Here is a 16,691-nt window from a genome sequence, read left to right as displayed (position 1 = left end):
ATTTAAGATGAATAAATCAGTGTTCTGAATTGTATAATAATCAAGGTTTAGACTAACCAGCAGTTTACAAGTTTTAGCAAGATGCTTTATTTCACAATTCCACAGATGAAATGGCAGAAACATGTTATAACATAATATTAGTAATAGATTTATAAGTATTTATACCGATCAACACCATAACTCGGAGCTTAAGTCGAGACTACATAATGTCAATAAATTGTTAAGATTATCTTGGGCAATAATTTTAACTGTGCCCCTCAAAGCTTGTATATATGCCATGCTAGGTCATTGTATGTTCACTTTCTTTTGGTTTTGATTCAATCTTCTCCATACAAAGCACACATGTCATACGCTGCAAACGACCTCTACGTTCGACAAGGCCGTGACGTCACAATCCCATGCATGTTAAACGTCACCCAATCGAACATAGAGTCCCTCGTTTGGCAGAAAATCACCAACAAAATCACCAACTCAACTCAGGGTAGCGACACGCTTTATACCTTCGTCAATGAGACAAGTCGAGTATGGCAGAGCCCTCTACGGGGATACGTTGTCAACTTTACAGATCTGGTGTTGCTAAATGTGTCGCTTTCCCACGATGGCGCTTACAAGTGTCAGATCTTGACTCAAAGTGCACTTCAACCTATTGAAAGCGAAACGTATCTTCATGTAATACGTAAGTAGTAATAACCTTTTGACGATTGGAAAAATGATTGAATTTCAGTACCAACATTTTTCTACATTTTCTCCCTCTATTAATCTTTCTATCTATTATCTTATCTTTTTGTATCTCTTGGAGCGGATAGAGACTACTTTAATAGCAAGATTGAGCATACGGGTAGTTTATATTCTGGCAATACATATCAAACGCATTTTTGCTGCTAGAGCATTGCAGGGTGTATGCCAAGATCCAAATTTACTCTAAATGGTTGACGAATGTATAGACACCTTATGCCTTTCTTTGATTTGTTTTTAAATTAATTAAAAAATTAATGCAAGCTACATTTGGTTCCAATGGTCTCACAATTCATCCTGAGAATACCTGCATTCAGTTGATTACATAAAGAAACAAAAACAGTAAGCTACTATACCATGATTTTTCCGGATCATGTAAAATATTTCCAATATAAGGGGAACACAAAATTTCTGAGTTTATCGGCTATGAATTGAGTTTTTCTTCGAACAAATTATTAGACATTTTGGCCTGCCACACATATTTAATTCCCTCCCTATCTCTCTCTCTCTCTCTCTCTCTGTCTCTCGTTTTGTGTTTGCCTGATGCATCAGTGGGTTGTCTTTCTATTCCATTATATCTGCCCTTCTCTTCCTGTCTCTCTCCCTATTATATTATTGACTACCGCTGTATATGTACCTTCATACCTTGCCTTAGTCCATCCCTTGTTCATCTTTATTCCTAGTACCCCTCCTGGAGATCGAAGTACGCAAGACAGGCACCGTCATAAACAACGGCGAAATCATCGAACTTCTCCATGGCGAGGAAACTGACGTAGAGTGCGCTGTTGTTGGCAATGTGTCCCCTTCTGTAGAGCTACGATGGGTCACATCGGAGGATCACAACCAAACTGACGGGTCTACTGCAATGCATCACGGTCATTCTAGTTCAATCAAACTCCATAGTTCTCGTATAGCGCACGAAGATAGTATCACGTGTCGAGCCGTCCAGTGGATTGCAGGGCGTCCTTACCTGACAATTGATTCAACTTTTATTTTGAAGAGATTGAGTAAGTTAATTGCAAATGATTAGGATATTCTCCTAATGCTTAAGTTTTTATTAGATCAAAGAATAAAATTGAGGTCTTGTCACGCGATTGCATTCTGGCACCCATATTGGTGAACATTTACGCCGCTTGTCAGACCAGCACCCTGGTCAAATTTGCACCCCAATAACCCATTTCGTAAATACTATCTGCGCATAGGCAGATAAAGGTAATTTCTGATAAATTTGTAAAACCCACCGAGTTGTGCTCATGTTATGTAATCATTATTCATGCGTTGCACCTGCGGTACTTTCTATGATACAACAGGCCAATAAAAGCTTTTCACGAAGCTTATACGTGATATTGGCATTGATTAATCTAAAATACACAAATTAAGTGGGACTTCTCCATGTATAAAATATATGTGTTGATTTTGGGTCATTTTACCCATGTGCTAACTACGAAATGGTGTATACACCAGTTTAAGGTTACAACAGTGCGCATGCGCAGACATGGCGCCATTTTAACTTGTTGGTTAACAAACCACTGACCTATAGAGGTCAGTGGTTTACGCATAAATTAAGACGGCGCCCATGCAAATATGATGTGAGCGCACAGTGCGGGCAGTGACGGAACAATATATGCACATCTGAAAACAATGATGACACTGCCTGCGCTGTGCGCTCACATCATATTTGAATGGGCGCTATCTTAATTCACCCGTAAACCATGACCTCTACAGGTCAGTGGTTTGTTTACCCACAAGTTAAAATGGTGCCCATAACCGTAAACTGGTGTATTGCACAATTTTGTCTCAGTGTATAATGGGGTATCAGTGTATAATGGGGTATCAGTGTAAAGCCGAATAATCACTATTTGTAATGGTACTAAACATAACAAAGATTATCCCTAAATTGTCATTTAAATTGTATGTTCTTTCAAATTTGACACTCGGTTCTTCATTATCTCACACAAATTATTTTGTGTAGCGCCCTCTGCAGCAAAAATTAACTATCGTATGTAACTAAGTATACATTTGGTTATATTCCGAAAATGGCCTACTGGATGCATTTCCATTTATCTGGCTTACTTCAAATCATCGGGTCATCGCGTCCACTCAGGTGGTTGCGTTGCCCGGCCTTTTGTGAAAACATGCCCATTTATTCACGAAATGTAATTTTGTGAAATAAACCCACCTTATATACGAATAGTCTGGTCCAATTTATCCGACACTTTGTAAAATGTAGGAACGGTCGTGTAGTGCGACCACCCTACCGGACGCGATGACCTGATGATTCAAAGTAAACCCTTTTTCTCTTGCTCTATTTAAACAAAAACGAACAGATCCTCGTATCGACATTTCGAACTGCCCTCTCGAGTTCTCTTTTTACTCTGAGCCTGGTGACTGCTGCTTTATTTATGTGTCTTCAAATATGGTTAAGGTAAAGTCGATTTCTCTTCATGCGATTCCTTTTTAAAAAAAATATGCCAAGATTTAATATGTATTACATTATAATCGTTGACAATATGCCGCAATTTTTGGGACTCATCAAATATAAAGATGATCACATCTGTTTAATAAAAACTCAGGGAATACCTTGTTCGGATTCGGTAATACGTAGTTGTATTCTTTTCGCCCATCTAAAATAAGTGATTGACAAGGCAAGTTACATTTTTGGAATTCTTAGTGTTCGTGTTTATTGAGACTATTTCTATAAAAAGAAAAGAGCAGAAATGGGTACATGAACCTACACACACACACACACACACACATGAGGCAAAGAGAAGTTTGGTCTGATCTTCTTAGCAATTTCTCGTAACATGTCGAACATGATATTTTTTGTTTATATAGCAACCGTTTTCAGGGGTTGTTTACACCAATAGATTTACTAAACTGACCCCGGAGAACATACAAATTGCTCCCAAATCCTTTGTTTCACCTTTCTCAGAACTCGGTCTTCCGTTTAAACTTAACCTGCGAGGCTAACAACATCGTCAGCCCTGTGAATCTTACGTGGTTCCGTCAGCTTGGCAATCAGTCAAAAGAAATAGAAACGACAGTAGGCTACGCCATATCCGCCGTTATCGATTCCGAATATATGGATAGCAGATGGACATGTGTTTTAAAGGATCATGAGGGCGAAACCTGGAACACGAGTGTATGCCTTAAAGGTAATACAAAGTTTTGGTATGGGGTCATGCATTTGGTTCAAATGAACATATTGGAAGCATATGCGATTTTACAATATTCAATGATAGTTGTAGCGTTTGAAATCGAGTCTAAAGTGATGACATTGTAAATGGTAAACTCTTTATGTTGTACAGCTCCCTCCCAAGACTGATATTACTTCAGCTTTAAAACAATGTTGTTGTTTTTTACTACAATCGACCGATTTGCTACTCCCGTTTGGAAACTATATATCAGAACTGAGATTTCCATGGTCGCAGCTACAATGGAATGGCCTTAGGCGCTATTTGAAATATTTAAAATGTACCGGGAGCACCGGTAAATTCTTTATTATTCAATTTCTCGAAATCAGAAGTGTTTTAGGGGCTAAATTTTCTGGTGCTTAACATATATCCACAGGGTCATCAAAATATCAAAATCTATAACAAATTACAATCCATCCAATTTTCAAAATTTCACAAAAACTCTGCATTACCTTCAAATATACAGGTGAGAAGTATTCGGATTCGTTTTTTTTCTTGTCACTTTAATCGTGTCACCGTATTGTATTTTAAATGTTGCGAACAAAAAAAAAAATCAATGTTTTTTTGTCGGTCTTTTTTTTTGGTGGGAGGGGGGGGGGTGGTTTTTTCCTTTCGTTTACATGTTTAACTTGTTATTCCATTTAATTAACTGACAGAAGATATCATATATAGTGACAGTCTAGCACCCTTCATTGCAATTGTGACATCTTTTGCGACACTTCCAGCCATAATTGTCATTATTGTGATCATCATTCGGAGAAAAAAGGGTGAGCCATAACATTTTAGGTTTATTTATTTTTATGCTTAAGATTTCGATAACAGTTACTTAATTGTGAAGTGTAAGTAAATGTGTTTTTTCATATTTGGGAGATGTTGGCGAAATCATTTCACGCTAACACATTGAGTGACTGATGATTATGATGATGATGATGGATATATCCAGCATATAAGGTGCATATACCCCGAATAGACATGGGGTGATCTTTAGTCGCCTTTAAAAAAAAGAAAATCAAATGAAATCTCACTATCTACAAGAGAGAGTGGAACCCTAGTAGGATAATGCAAGTCTTCGAGAAACTGCCATTTGCACCCCGCACTGTAACAACTGTGGTAGGGACACTCTCGAATGAGAGTTGTCATGATCTAGTGGACATGTCGCAGGATTGTGGATCGCATGATTCAAGGTTAAAGTCCCGTGGCAGCACTAATGTCATTTGGCAATCTACATTTGCCACTCTCAAGCCAGGTGTCAAATGGATACCCGGTAGGATGCAAATATATATTTATATCTTAATGTAATGCGCTTAGAAACATAGTATTACACGATATGAAAATGTGATTTGTAGGTGCTCTGTCGCAGAGCACCTAATGATTTCGTTCGATTCAATCCTTTTCCCCTCTTTCTTTTTTGTGTATGAATTTTGTTCACTTCATATCTCATGATGACATGGCTAAAGACTGAGTCCACTCCAAAAAAAAATGCTTTTAAAAGATGCTGTAAAACAAGAGAACAGAGCAAAAAAAAAAAACTAATAATGAAATTATGAAGACTATGGAACTTAGAAAATGACGACACAGATTCATGAGTGAGTTACCAATATGCCTTGTGATTTTCAAAGTTGTTCGTGTCATTAAAAAAACATAACTTTCTTATCAGTTATCTCTTTTTGCAAAAAACTTGTATTGATTGTTTTTTGTCATTTTATGCTTCGAATTGAAAGTAATCTATTTCTGGAGTGGACTTGTCCTTTCTTCCCAGCCCCTCTATTTTGCGTGTCAAAAATACACCCTTTACTCGGGCGGTCGGGCTCCGCTCTGTTGCTCCTAAGCAATTATTGTAACTGTGACCAAGATGGGTCTTATTGTATTTTTATTTGTGTTATATTTTGAAGTTACCCGCACACTTGCACTTCGTACACACACAAACGCACCAGCATCACACATGCAGTTGTTCATCCTCCAAATTTTCGGTACTTTACATAATACGTATCGTTAAATGAATTCGCACGCGCACACTCCCGATATTCTTGTCGACGATATAAACGAGAGCAAATACTACACACCCCAAGAATTCAAAAATTCATTTTCTTACAAACCAGACAATATTTCACTTTTACATATAAACTCCAGAAGTCTGAACAAAAATTTCGAATACGTTGAAAACCTTTTACACTCTTTAAATAATTTTGCATTTTCCGTCATTGGAATAAGTGAGACTTGGTTACATCAGAATTCTCCAGATATGTTCAATTTGCCTAATTATAAGTTGATTAGGGCGGACCGCAAAGGAAGAAGAGGTGGCGGTGTTGCGTTTTTTATTACACAAAACATAAACTTCAAAATCCGTTCAGATATTAAACTAACACAAGCTGAATCTTTATTTATCGAAATTAATAACTCAAATGCCAAAAACGTCATCATAGGTTTGATTTATAGACCCCCTGGTTCTAATTGTGACTTATTCTGTGACGAACTGGATTTTTATCTTCATAAAATAGGGGATGAAAATAAACACAATTTTATCCTTGGTGACTTTAATATCAACTTCTCACCCTCATCTGATAACAGTAACTCAACCAATTGTATGCAGTTGATGCATTCATACGGCTTTTTTTCGATTATTAATAAACCCACCAGAATAAATCCACATTCATCAACTCAGATTGACAATATTTTTTCAAACGTACATAACAACAAAACCATCGGTGGAATATTGTGTTCTGAAGTGTCGGATCACCTACCCATATTTTTAACTTGTGAATGCAAACTATCTGGCCGTAAATCATTTGATGAGCTTATATATCGCAAAGAATCCAAACGTAATATAGAATTGCTGAAACAGGATTTATTTTTCGAGGGATGGGCTGAGGTATATAGTGTAAATGATGTCAATACTGCATATAAACATTTTAGTAACAAATTGCAATATTATTATGAAAAGAATATTCCTTTAGGCAAAATGAGTAATAAGCGAAATAAACCCAGGAATCCTTGGATAACTAAAGGTTTATTGAAATCAATACAAACACGCAATCGCCTCTACAAATTACATTTACACAATCCAACTGACACTAACCTAAACACATATAAAATTTATCGAAACAAATTAACAAAACTTATCCGTACATCCCGTAGATTGCATTTTTCTAATAAAATAAAAAAGGCCAGTTCAAACACAACTGCAACTTGGAAAATTATCAAAGAGGTAATGGGAAAAAAAACGAATCCCCCACCCACGGATAATATCACATTAAATGGCACTAAAATACATGATCCTAGTCTTCATGCAAATTCATTTAATTCATTTTTTACGAATATCGGCCCAGAACTCGCCAGCAAAATTAATAGAACTCACGCACACTTTAAAGACTATCTTTCCAATCAAAACCAAGAGTCCCTCTTTTTAAATCCGACAAATCCTAGCGAAATTATTAACATTACCCAATCTCTTAACAACTCAAAATCGCACGGTTTTGATAAAATAAGTATGTCTCTCCTAAAAGAAATAATGTATCCACTTGCAAAGCCTTTAACTCACATATTTAATCACTCGTTATCGCAAGGTGTTTTCCCTGATTTATTAAAACTAGCTAAAGTCAACCCCATTCTCAAAAAAGATGATCCTCACGAAATTAGTAACTATCGTCCAATTTCCCTACTCCCAAGTATATCTAAAGTCTTAGAAAAGATCGTTCATAATAGGCTACACAAATTTATCACTAAACACAAAATACTCAATTCAAATCAATATGGCTTCAGAAAAAATTACTCAACTGACTTAGCATTAATTCAAATTTATGACAAAATTACAAGTGCCATAGCTAACAAAGAGCATGTTATAGGTATATTCTGTGACTTGAGTAAAGCATTTGATACGCTCAATCACGCTATTCTACTCTCCAAACTCAGTCATTACGGAATTCGGGGTCAGCCACTCTTATGGTTTAAAGATTATTTAACAAACAGAAGACAATATGTTACATTTAATAGTTATGATTCTGATCCTCTTTTAATTCAATGCGGTGTTCCTCAAGGCTCCATCTTAGGTCCACTGTTATTTCTTCTTTATGTAAATGATATTATCAATACATCCCCCCTTCTTTCTTTTATCTTATTTGCCGATGATACAAATATCTTTTATTCCCATAAAGACCTTAATTCGTTAAACAATACTTTGAATTATGAAATTAACAAAGTATCAGATTGGTTTAAATCCAATAAACTTTCACTTAATACAAAAAAGACTCATTTCATGTATTTTAAACATCATTCTCATAATACAGAAACACCTATATATATTAAAATCGATGGTATGCTACTAGAGAAGAAAACTAATTCCAAGTTTTTGGGTGTTCTTATAGATGAAACCTTGACTTGGAATGATCATTTACACCAAGTTACAATGTGCATTTCCAAAAGTATTGGAATAATCTCCAAGTTAAAGTTTCTTCTACCCCATGCAACCTTATTCCTACTATATAATTCGCTAGTTCTCCCGTATATAACATATTGTAATAGTGTATGGGCAAATTGTGGTTCGACAAAAATCAATTCTATTTTCAAACTGCAAAAGAAAGCCATACGTATTTGTACAGGTTCGCATTTCTTAGCTCACACTGATCCTTTATTCTATAAACTTAAAACACTAAAAATTTTCGATCTGAACACTACTCAAGTAGCAGTTATTATGTTTAAGTACATTAATAATCTGCTTCCACCATCCTTTGATAACATGTTTAGGTTTAATAATTCCGTTCATTCATACTCTACTCGCATATCTGGAAACTTCCATCTTACAAACCCCAAATTATCAATAACACACAAATCTGTTAGACATTCTGGCCCGGACATTTGGAATGATTTACCCGACAACATAAAGTCTTGTTCAACCATCTACTCCTTAAAAGCTACACTTAAACGACAAATAATACAATCATATGCTCCCCCTCTCTAAATTAGTATAACAAAACCGTGACTTATTTATTCTTTATCATGCAACTGCTCACTGCACCTGCACTTGCACCGCACCCTCTTGGTCACTCAGTTTTTCGAAGAGAGTTATGTCGCCAATTCTTTTTACGAGGCCGCCATCCATCTCCAGCCTAACCGCTCACGATGGCGGTCTCCTGCGTTCCAAATTACCTCTCTAATTTATTGAAAATATTTCATATTATGTTATTGTATGCTTCGTACATGTTTATCGAATGATATAATTGAACATGATTTTTCATTTAATTACTTTTGTAAACATTGTATTCATTGTATTTGTTATTGTTCGAAATTTTGTACTTTGAATTTGAATTTGTATATTTTTGAACGCAGAAATAAAATCAATCAAACAAAAAACAAACAAAAGGTACTATGCCCCATTTACAGGCCAACAAATGAAAAGTTTAAATTCCAACGGCATTTGAAAAATAATACTTATTTAGAACTTCCCTAAAAAAAGAGGGACTAGAAAATGTCTTTAAGTGGGAAAATAACGAATATTAGTTGTCAAATCGACTTAAGAGCTATAAAACCAGTTAGTAATATTCTGATTCCAATGCACCGAATAGTCGTACATTTTATGCTGCGCAAAGATTCAATCAGTTTAATTTTGGCCATTACAGGAAGTCAGTTATGTATGTTATTACCAAAGAAGAAAAAAGCCAGTCAGTCACTCCATGGTGTCTGCCAGTGAAAACTAGCAAGTACACGGGTTTCTTTGCATTATTTGAATATTAAGTCACTGCTAACGTTTAAATTTCACAAATAGGACATACATGACATATTCATAATTCGACTTCATGGATTGCTAATTGTAACGAAATCGAAGTAAAGTCTGTAGTCAATTATGTTTGTTGCTACGGCAGGCAGCCAGTGAAAACGAGTTCGTTTGATAAAAATATGGAACTGCAAGCGTTACATTAAACAAACACAACTGAGTTATGCTCATTTTTCCTGATTGAGGTGTCATTATGAAAGGGCAGAAAATGAACTTGCTACAAAAATGATTTTTTTTCTTTGAAATTTAGATACTATCCTCCAAATACTTTTTTTTACCCTTTCTTCAAATTAATTTTAATCACTCATGTGTGAAATATGCACCATGTGAGTTCCATCACATGAAAGAAGGGGATCTAATCTTTTCAAATACGTGTCATTTATTAATATTAATTGTGATTAAGTGATATATATATATATATATATACACATATATATATACACTGTCGCTCATATAGCTGGAATATTTTTGTGTTACCCCAATTTATGGAATTATTTTAAAAATAATTAAAAAATAATAGATCTAGATAATAGTATACATTCTCAGATTTTATTGAATAATAATTTGACAATGTGTGTTTTGCGTGACTGCTAAAGCATGTATATGCTACTATGCTTATCAACTAGGGGACCTATGCCCTTAAGTCATACATGACAGTAATGAGGATTAATGCCCCACAAAAGGGCACTAATATAGCACATCGACACAGTTACGAGGCCATTGATTTGTCACTGAAACATGACTGTACGCAGCGGGGGCTAGGGTAGGGGGCAGTTTCCATAAATGAAGAAAAAAAATGCAATAAATTTTCAATAATTTATTGCATTTTACCCCGGTCCCCAACATAAAAAAATCCTCTGTGTGCCCATGCCTTGAGCCATAATGCATGGCCGTTTATAATAACGTATATTAGAATCGTTGTCATTTTTTATTAACATAAACCAGGAACATGAGGCTCTTTAAGATGTTTTCTTTTTAGTAATATCTTTATTATTTCTTCAAAACCCAGATTGCGGGAAGAACATGTAGTGTTGTTCATTTATAATTTGTTATTCAAATAATTATAGTGAGGGGAGGCCAGACTCTGCCTCTGGAGAGCAGGGTTCGCGGATCTACTAACGCTGCGGATCTAATAGCCTTCGGTAAGTGTTAATGTACAATTGGTACCTTCCACCCAGGTGTTGTAAACGGCACTCTGATTGGAATTCATTCCCTGAATGCTTTGAGTGTATTCAGGCAGCTGATCTAAAGCTAGGGTTAGGGTACTGCTTTGTATACGTCTATATAGCATCCCATTGGATGGATATGTGCGCAATACAAATGTATCTATTACAATACTTATTAAAGATATAACAATCGACTTTTCTCTTACATCTCCTGACACTTGAAATGTGCGAAAACTACAATAATCAATGACGTAATACGAGCATAATATGTATAAGACCCATATAATAATTCTGAAGAACCTAAAGCTACGGTCACAAAGGTTCGTACGGACGATTATTTCGTACGGATCTCCCTGTTTTTCAATTGTCTTCCCGAATTTCCATTGTCTGAAAATCGTTCGTACGGCGTTCGTAGCAGTTCGTAATGGCATTTAGTTTTCTTTATTATGTGTGTGTGTGTCTTAATAGGCTTAAGAAACACAGGGTTCGTTTAGATATCCTTATGTAATACAACTACCATTTCTTCAAAGCCCGAACCACAGGAGGATGCTGCATTGTCCAGCTGATGAAAATAAGGATTTGTTTAAGGTATTGTTTGTTCTTTCTTTCTTCGTTTTAATGAAGTTGATGATACCAACAACCCTACACCAATGGATTACTCCGATACAGGTATTATTCATTTATAATTGTGTTATTTCAAAAATCAACCTTATGTCGTGGTTTAGTGAATACGACACCCGACTATGGTTTGCATGGTTCGCGGTGCTGGTGCCGCCGCTGTAGTAATGACCTTTTGCACGACATTAATTTAAATTTGGTACCCTCCACCCAGGTGCTGCAAATTGGCACTCTGGTGGGAATTCATTCTAAAGCCAGTGTAATTGTGCTGCATTATTGTACAGCGCTTAGAGACTTCTGATAGAGTAAGTGTTAGGGGCTATATAAGCAAATATAAATTATAGAGATATCGATCCTGCCATGACCCTAAGGCGCGCCTGGAAATTTATGAAAATTCGACTTTTCGCATAATTTTAAAAAACAGTGATATGCATGACATAGACTGTATGCAAATTAGCGAGTTGATGTCATCCCCTCACTTTGCTATCTCTGTGTTGTACCTATAACTATCAACAATATCGCATTTCTACTTTGGGAATTTAAAACATGGCTCGAATCCTCGGGAATTTTTGGCAAAAATACAATTACGGTTCAAAAATAAAAAGTGCATACAAAAAAACATAAAACCCGACGTACGTAAACATAGTCGGAAATGGGTGCCCTATTCAATGGGGAGCACATACGAGGGCGTCACATGCTTTCTCACGAGCCGTTTTGGGGAATATTAGAGTGTATATGAACTGTCAAGATCTGACAAGATCTCTTTACAAAAGAAAAAGGTTGAAGCTCACAAATCATTTAAATCTTTGGACTTGAAACTCCAATCAAACAGACCAAAATATTTCATGGTGATGGCTACACTTTTAATTTCAATATCCAGGAAGAGACGAGGCAAGCAAGACGATTTACCCTTCAAGAGGAGGCACCATCCAACTACCGCACCATGGAATCAGCCTCTGCATACCCGCATTGGCGCTGCAAAGGAAGTGTAAGATTACTCTAAAGGTAATGTTTAAGATACTCCCTTTCTCCCCTCTCTCTCTCTCTCTCTGTCTACCTGTCTCTTTTATCTAGGCTCTACATAAGGATTGTAGAATTACCCGAAATGTATGGCGTAGCCTTGCTGTACGCTCTTATGGCATGACTGGGAGATGGTCCACCCCCTCCCCCTCTCCTTCCCCCTCTTCATACTTATCTGGGCTCTACAAGATGATTTTAGAATTAACCTAAAGGTGAGGAGTAGCCTGGATCGACATATGGGGGGGGGGGGTGGGTGGAGGTGACACCCCTTTGATTATCTCTTTCTTTCTCTTTGCTTTTATCACTTGGATATGAGGGGGGGGGAGCAAATTTAGAATTTAATTCCCTTACGAAATATTTTACTCTTTACTCAACCCGGAAACTGCAGTACTTATTTTCTGGAATTCTTGCTTGGGGTAATTCAAATACCACATATATCAATAGAATACTTCTTTTACAGAAAAGTGTACTCAGAGTGATAAATAATGTTATAACAATTGGTCACATATTAACCCTTCCTTTTTGAAAGATGAATTTTAAAATGTAAAGATTTATACCTTAAAAATCTTGGCATATTCTGTTTCAGTTATCCCGCCGATAACTTCCATCAGTCATAACTGTACACTTTACAACAAATGACGCTATAAACACATAACAAAAAACAAACTATCATCTTCCTCTAACCAGGACAGTTTACACCCTAATATCAAACAGCTTAAAAACTGTGGCAGCTTTAAAAAAACATATTCAATTGCTATTATTGAATGTGTATGTGTGATGCACTACTATTCCATTTTTCCCCGATTGTGACTCCCGACCTTAAACATTCCATTCTAAAATAATCCCACTTCTCTCCTCTCATTCTTCTTCTGACTCCCATTCTCGACCTTCTCTTCCTATTTCTCTTTATTTATTACACCCACTATTCATACTATTTCATTGTTTTGGCCTTTGCTATAGTTGATACTTGTTTTTCTTTTCTTTTTCTTTAATTATTATACTACCTGATTATGAATGACATTTCGTCAAAATTCACTCTGTTAAACTCAAGTCACGACCGGGATCACTCGAGCAATACTCGGCACTACTCGTGGTTTGCTCGCCGTTAATCGTGCTGTGCTCTGTTTTATTCGACTAGAGTCGCTGCAAACTCGAAAATTTGCCATTCACACCCCCCCCCCCCCCCCCCCTGAGTTGCCGCAAGTTTGAGCTCGAGGAAACTCGGAGCAACTAATACTTCCAATTCGCCTATGTGTGAACGTAGCATTAGTTATGTCTGTTTTCATTCATATTTTTCGATTTGGGAGTACTAATCATCTTTTTTGCGTTGTTTATGGTTTACTTAATTTAGTCACTTCGTATATTGATTAGCCTTCTAAGAACAATTTAAGATTCGATAAAATACCGAAGATACCTAATCTCATGCACCCGATTTATTGCCGTTTTTGTCAGGTTCTCCCAAAGCCGTCAGGTGTCCTTTTCGCTGAGGACGAAGCTATTGTCTCGCCTGGTGTAGTGTGTGAACCTTCGGGGACAACGTTTGCGTTGCCATTAAAGTTGGTAATCCCTCACTGTGCAGTGTTAACAGACCCCTCCAAGGCCAAAGTCACCATGTACGTTACTCATGGCGATAAGAATGGTGGGTGTAAAACTTCAACTCTAATATGTGAAAAACAATTTTAAAAAGGCATTGTGTGGAAACTTGCGAAGACAATGTAAACATTTGGAGCAGAGGGAAGGGGACGAATTGTAATACTTTGAAGAGAGAGAGAGAGAGAGAGAGAGAGGGGATGGGGAGGTTAGAAGCAATGGAAACACTCTCTGGAGACACACCGTTTGGAAACAGATATGATACACTAATAAGCCATAGTGAAGAGAGAGCAATCAAAGTTGGGAAACAATAAGAAAACAGAATGGAGACACTTGAAAACTGTTAGAGACAATGATGATACAGTGCGTATACAGTCAATAAAAACACATTGTGGACACAATCAGAACATTATTATTCAGACAATGGTAACACACTGGCATTGCTTGTGCTACACAGTGGGCCCGGATTTTCAAACGTAGCGGGGAAACACTGCAACTTGGTCTCTTTTATCATTGTTATTTTTTAAAGTATTGATTTGAATGATGATTTAATGATGATGGGTGATTAGTTTTTCTTCACGTCCCTCTTCTCTAATGTGTATCTTTCTTTCTCCGTGTTCATCTTCCGCACCCTTTGCAGTAACAAAGGAAGAACTGTCATTAACTGGAACACCTAGGTGCGTAGTAAGAAAAGATGACCTTGAAGTCTACATCAACCATTTCTCAATTTGTGAAATGTTCATGGTCATTTCTGACTACCTTATTGGAAAACGTGTCGCTTCTACACCTTTCCTTCCAAAATCAATGAGTCGCCTTCAACCGCAACACTGCCATCTACGTCTGTATAATGATACTCCTGGTCTTGAAGATGTGAGTAATGTGGCAACATTTATCATAGTGTAAACAATATAAACAATTTTTTGGTCCCGATTCATATATCTCAAAACCGAGACTCATTAAAGCGTACATCGAAAAGTATCCAACAAAAGCCCTATTAAATTCAACCAATCCACCTTTCATTCTTGAATTACGAACTTCACAAAAACATCAAATTTACGAGTGATATATATTATGTTTATGTATTTTTTTCTCGACATAGAGTAAAACTATTTCAAAAGGAAATGCAGGACAAGTTGTTGTAATTGATGGTGAAAGGGCAAAAATACTTAACGCTTCTTCTTTGACCTTTTTCCCCATATTTTTCCTGTTCCTCTCTTCCACTCTCTCTCTCTCTCTCTCTCTCTCTTTTTCCTTCCCTTTCACCCTTTCCCCTTTCTCTCTTTCGTTCTCTCTGCTCTTTGCCATCCAGTATGATGTACGTTTAGTTTATGTGTGCTACCAGAAATAATCTGAAATTGTTAACAATTGATGAATAATTGATTTTAGATCTTGGCTATATGACTTGTTCTATTTATATGACATTGATTGTTGTCATGTACATTTTCTGCAATTTATTTAAGTTAGGATTGTCTGTTGGGGGCCAGGGGAGTACAAATAATAAAAATAATTTCCCTGGCTCTCAACGGAGAGGTTAAATTATATTACATTGTTATGTTATTTATGTTATTTGTATTATTTCTTGTCTATGATATGACAATGTATTGTTATATTTTATACAAATGTGAGCCGTAAGACGATTTTTATGCCTTCATATTATTTTGTGCATGGCAATAATGAAATCAATTCATTTCGATTCAATTCAATTTCTTTGCTGTACAATATCAATATAATTAGCTCATCGAAACAGAGGAAGAAAAACTTGATTATCGCAAGATGGCTCCGACAAAGAAAATGTTCGTGCTCTGGGAGAAAGGCGAACTGAAGATTAGATGCGAGGTCGACAGCGGTCATGTCACTGAGAACGAAAAGGTACATAAACATCCAATACATTCGTTAATTTCAGAACGCATGGTTTAAAATGCCGGGCGATCGTGTTATATCTTAAGAGTATGGGAGGGGATGGAGGTGGTAAACGTAGCGACGAAATAGCCTATCATCACTAAAAACTTCAGATTCTCAATCCTTACTCTTTGGTATTATTAAATGTTCGCACTATATGTTCTTCACTTGTTTACCCTAATACTAATGTCATACCAATACAATACGAATAAGTAATTTCATACGAAAATATGATTTCATACGAACAAAGCTTGTCTTTATCGTGGCCAAAACAAGAGATTGGGTAACTGACGTTATTGTTATTTATTATGTTTGTGGTTCAATTTAACGTAATGTGATCAGTTTATTAATTTGGTGAGTTACAATTACAAAAGTAATCCGAAGGTGGTTTTTATTTGCAATGTAATTAGGCTATTGAAATCACTCTGGTTGTTTTTTGAAAGTCTTTCCTATGTTTGTTTTCTTTATTATGTGTGTGTGTCTCCATCTCACAAATGAAGACCGTATCGCTAGATGATATCTATAGATTGGATCGAAACATTGTCAGTTTCTTAGTGAAAGCGACCGGCGATGCCGATGTATATTTCAAGTTTAACTTTCATCCTCATTGTGACGAGGGACATGCCTTCAAAGCGAATTTTTCTGGTTCGTATCTGGGTATCCTTGCATAAAAAATACCATTGATAGTAATTTCCATGGAAA

General features: G+C 36.4%; 1 protein-coding gene across 1 annotated transcript; it reads left to right on the top strand.

The window, feature by feature from the left end:
- Positions 1-342: 342 nt before the first annotated feature.
- On the top strand, positions 343-16,691 carry LOC100888977. The gene is made up of 8 exons (XM_030993850.1): positions 343-676; positions 1,419-1,610; positions 10,764-10,838; positions 12,361-12,485; positions 13,872-14,139; positions 14,731-14,960; positions 15,825-15,959; positions 16,490-16,691. The coding sequence occupies exons 1-8, from the start codon at positions 343-345 to the stop codon at positions 16,658-16,660; spliced, it is 1,530 nt and encodes a 509-aa protein (XP_030849710.1). The 3' UTR covers positions 16,661-16,691.

This window comes from Strongylocentrotus purpuratus, unplaced genomic scaffold, assembly GCF_000002235.5.
Source record: "Strongylocentrotus purpuratus isolate Spur 01 unplaced genomic scaffold, Spur_5.0 spur5_scaffold_20, whole genome shotgun sequence".
Lineage (NCBI taxonomy): Eukaryota > Metazoa > Echinodermata > Echinoidea > Camarodonta > Strongylocentrotidae > Strongylocentrotus > Strongylocentrotus purpuratus.
Note: the sequence above shows the minus strand (reverse complement) of the source record. Positions and strands in the feature narration are given on the sequence as shown.

Coding starts and splice junctions, on each gene's coding strand:
- LOC100888977 (XM_030993850.1), top strand. CDS start 343: ATGTCATACGCTGCAAACGACCTCTACGTTCGACAAGGCCGTGACGTC. Junction 12,486..13,871: donor AGTGTAAGATTACTCTAAAG/GTAATGTTTAAG, acceptor TATATTGATTAG/CCTTCTAAGAACAATTTAAG. Junction 14,140..14,730: donor TACTCATGGCGATAAGAATG/GTGGGTGTAAAA, acceptor CACCCTTTGCAG/TAACAAAGGAAGAACTGTCA.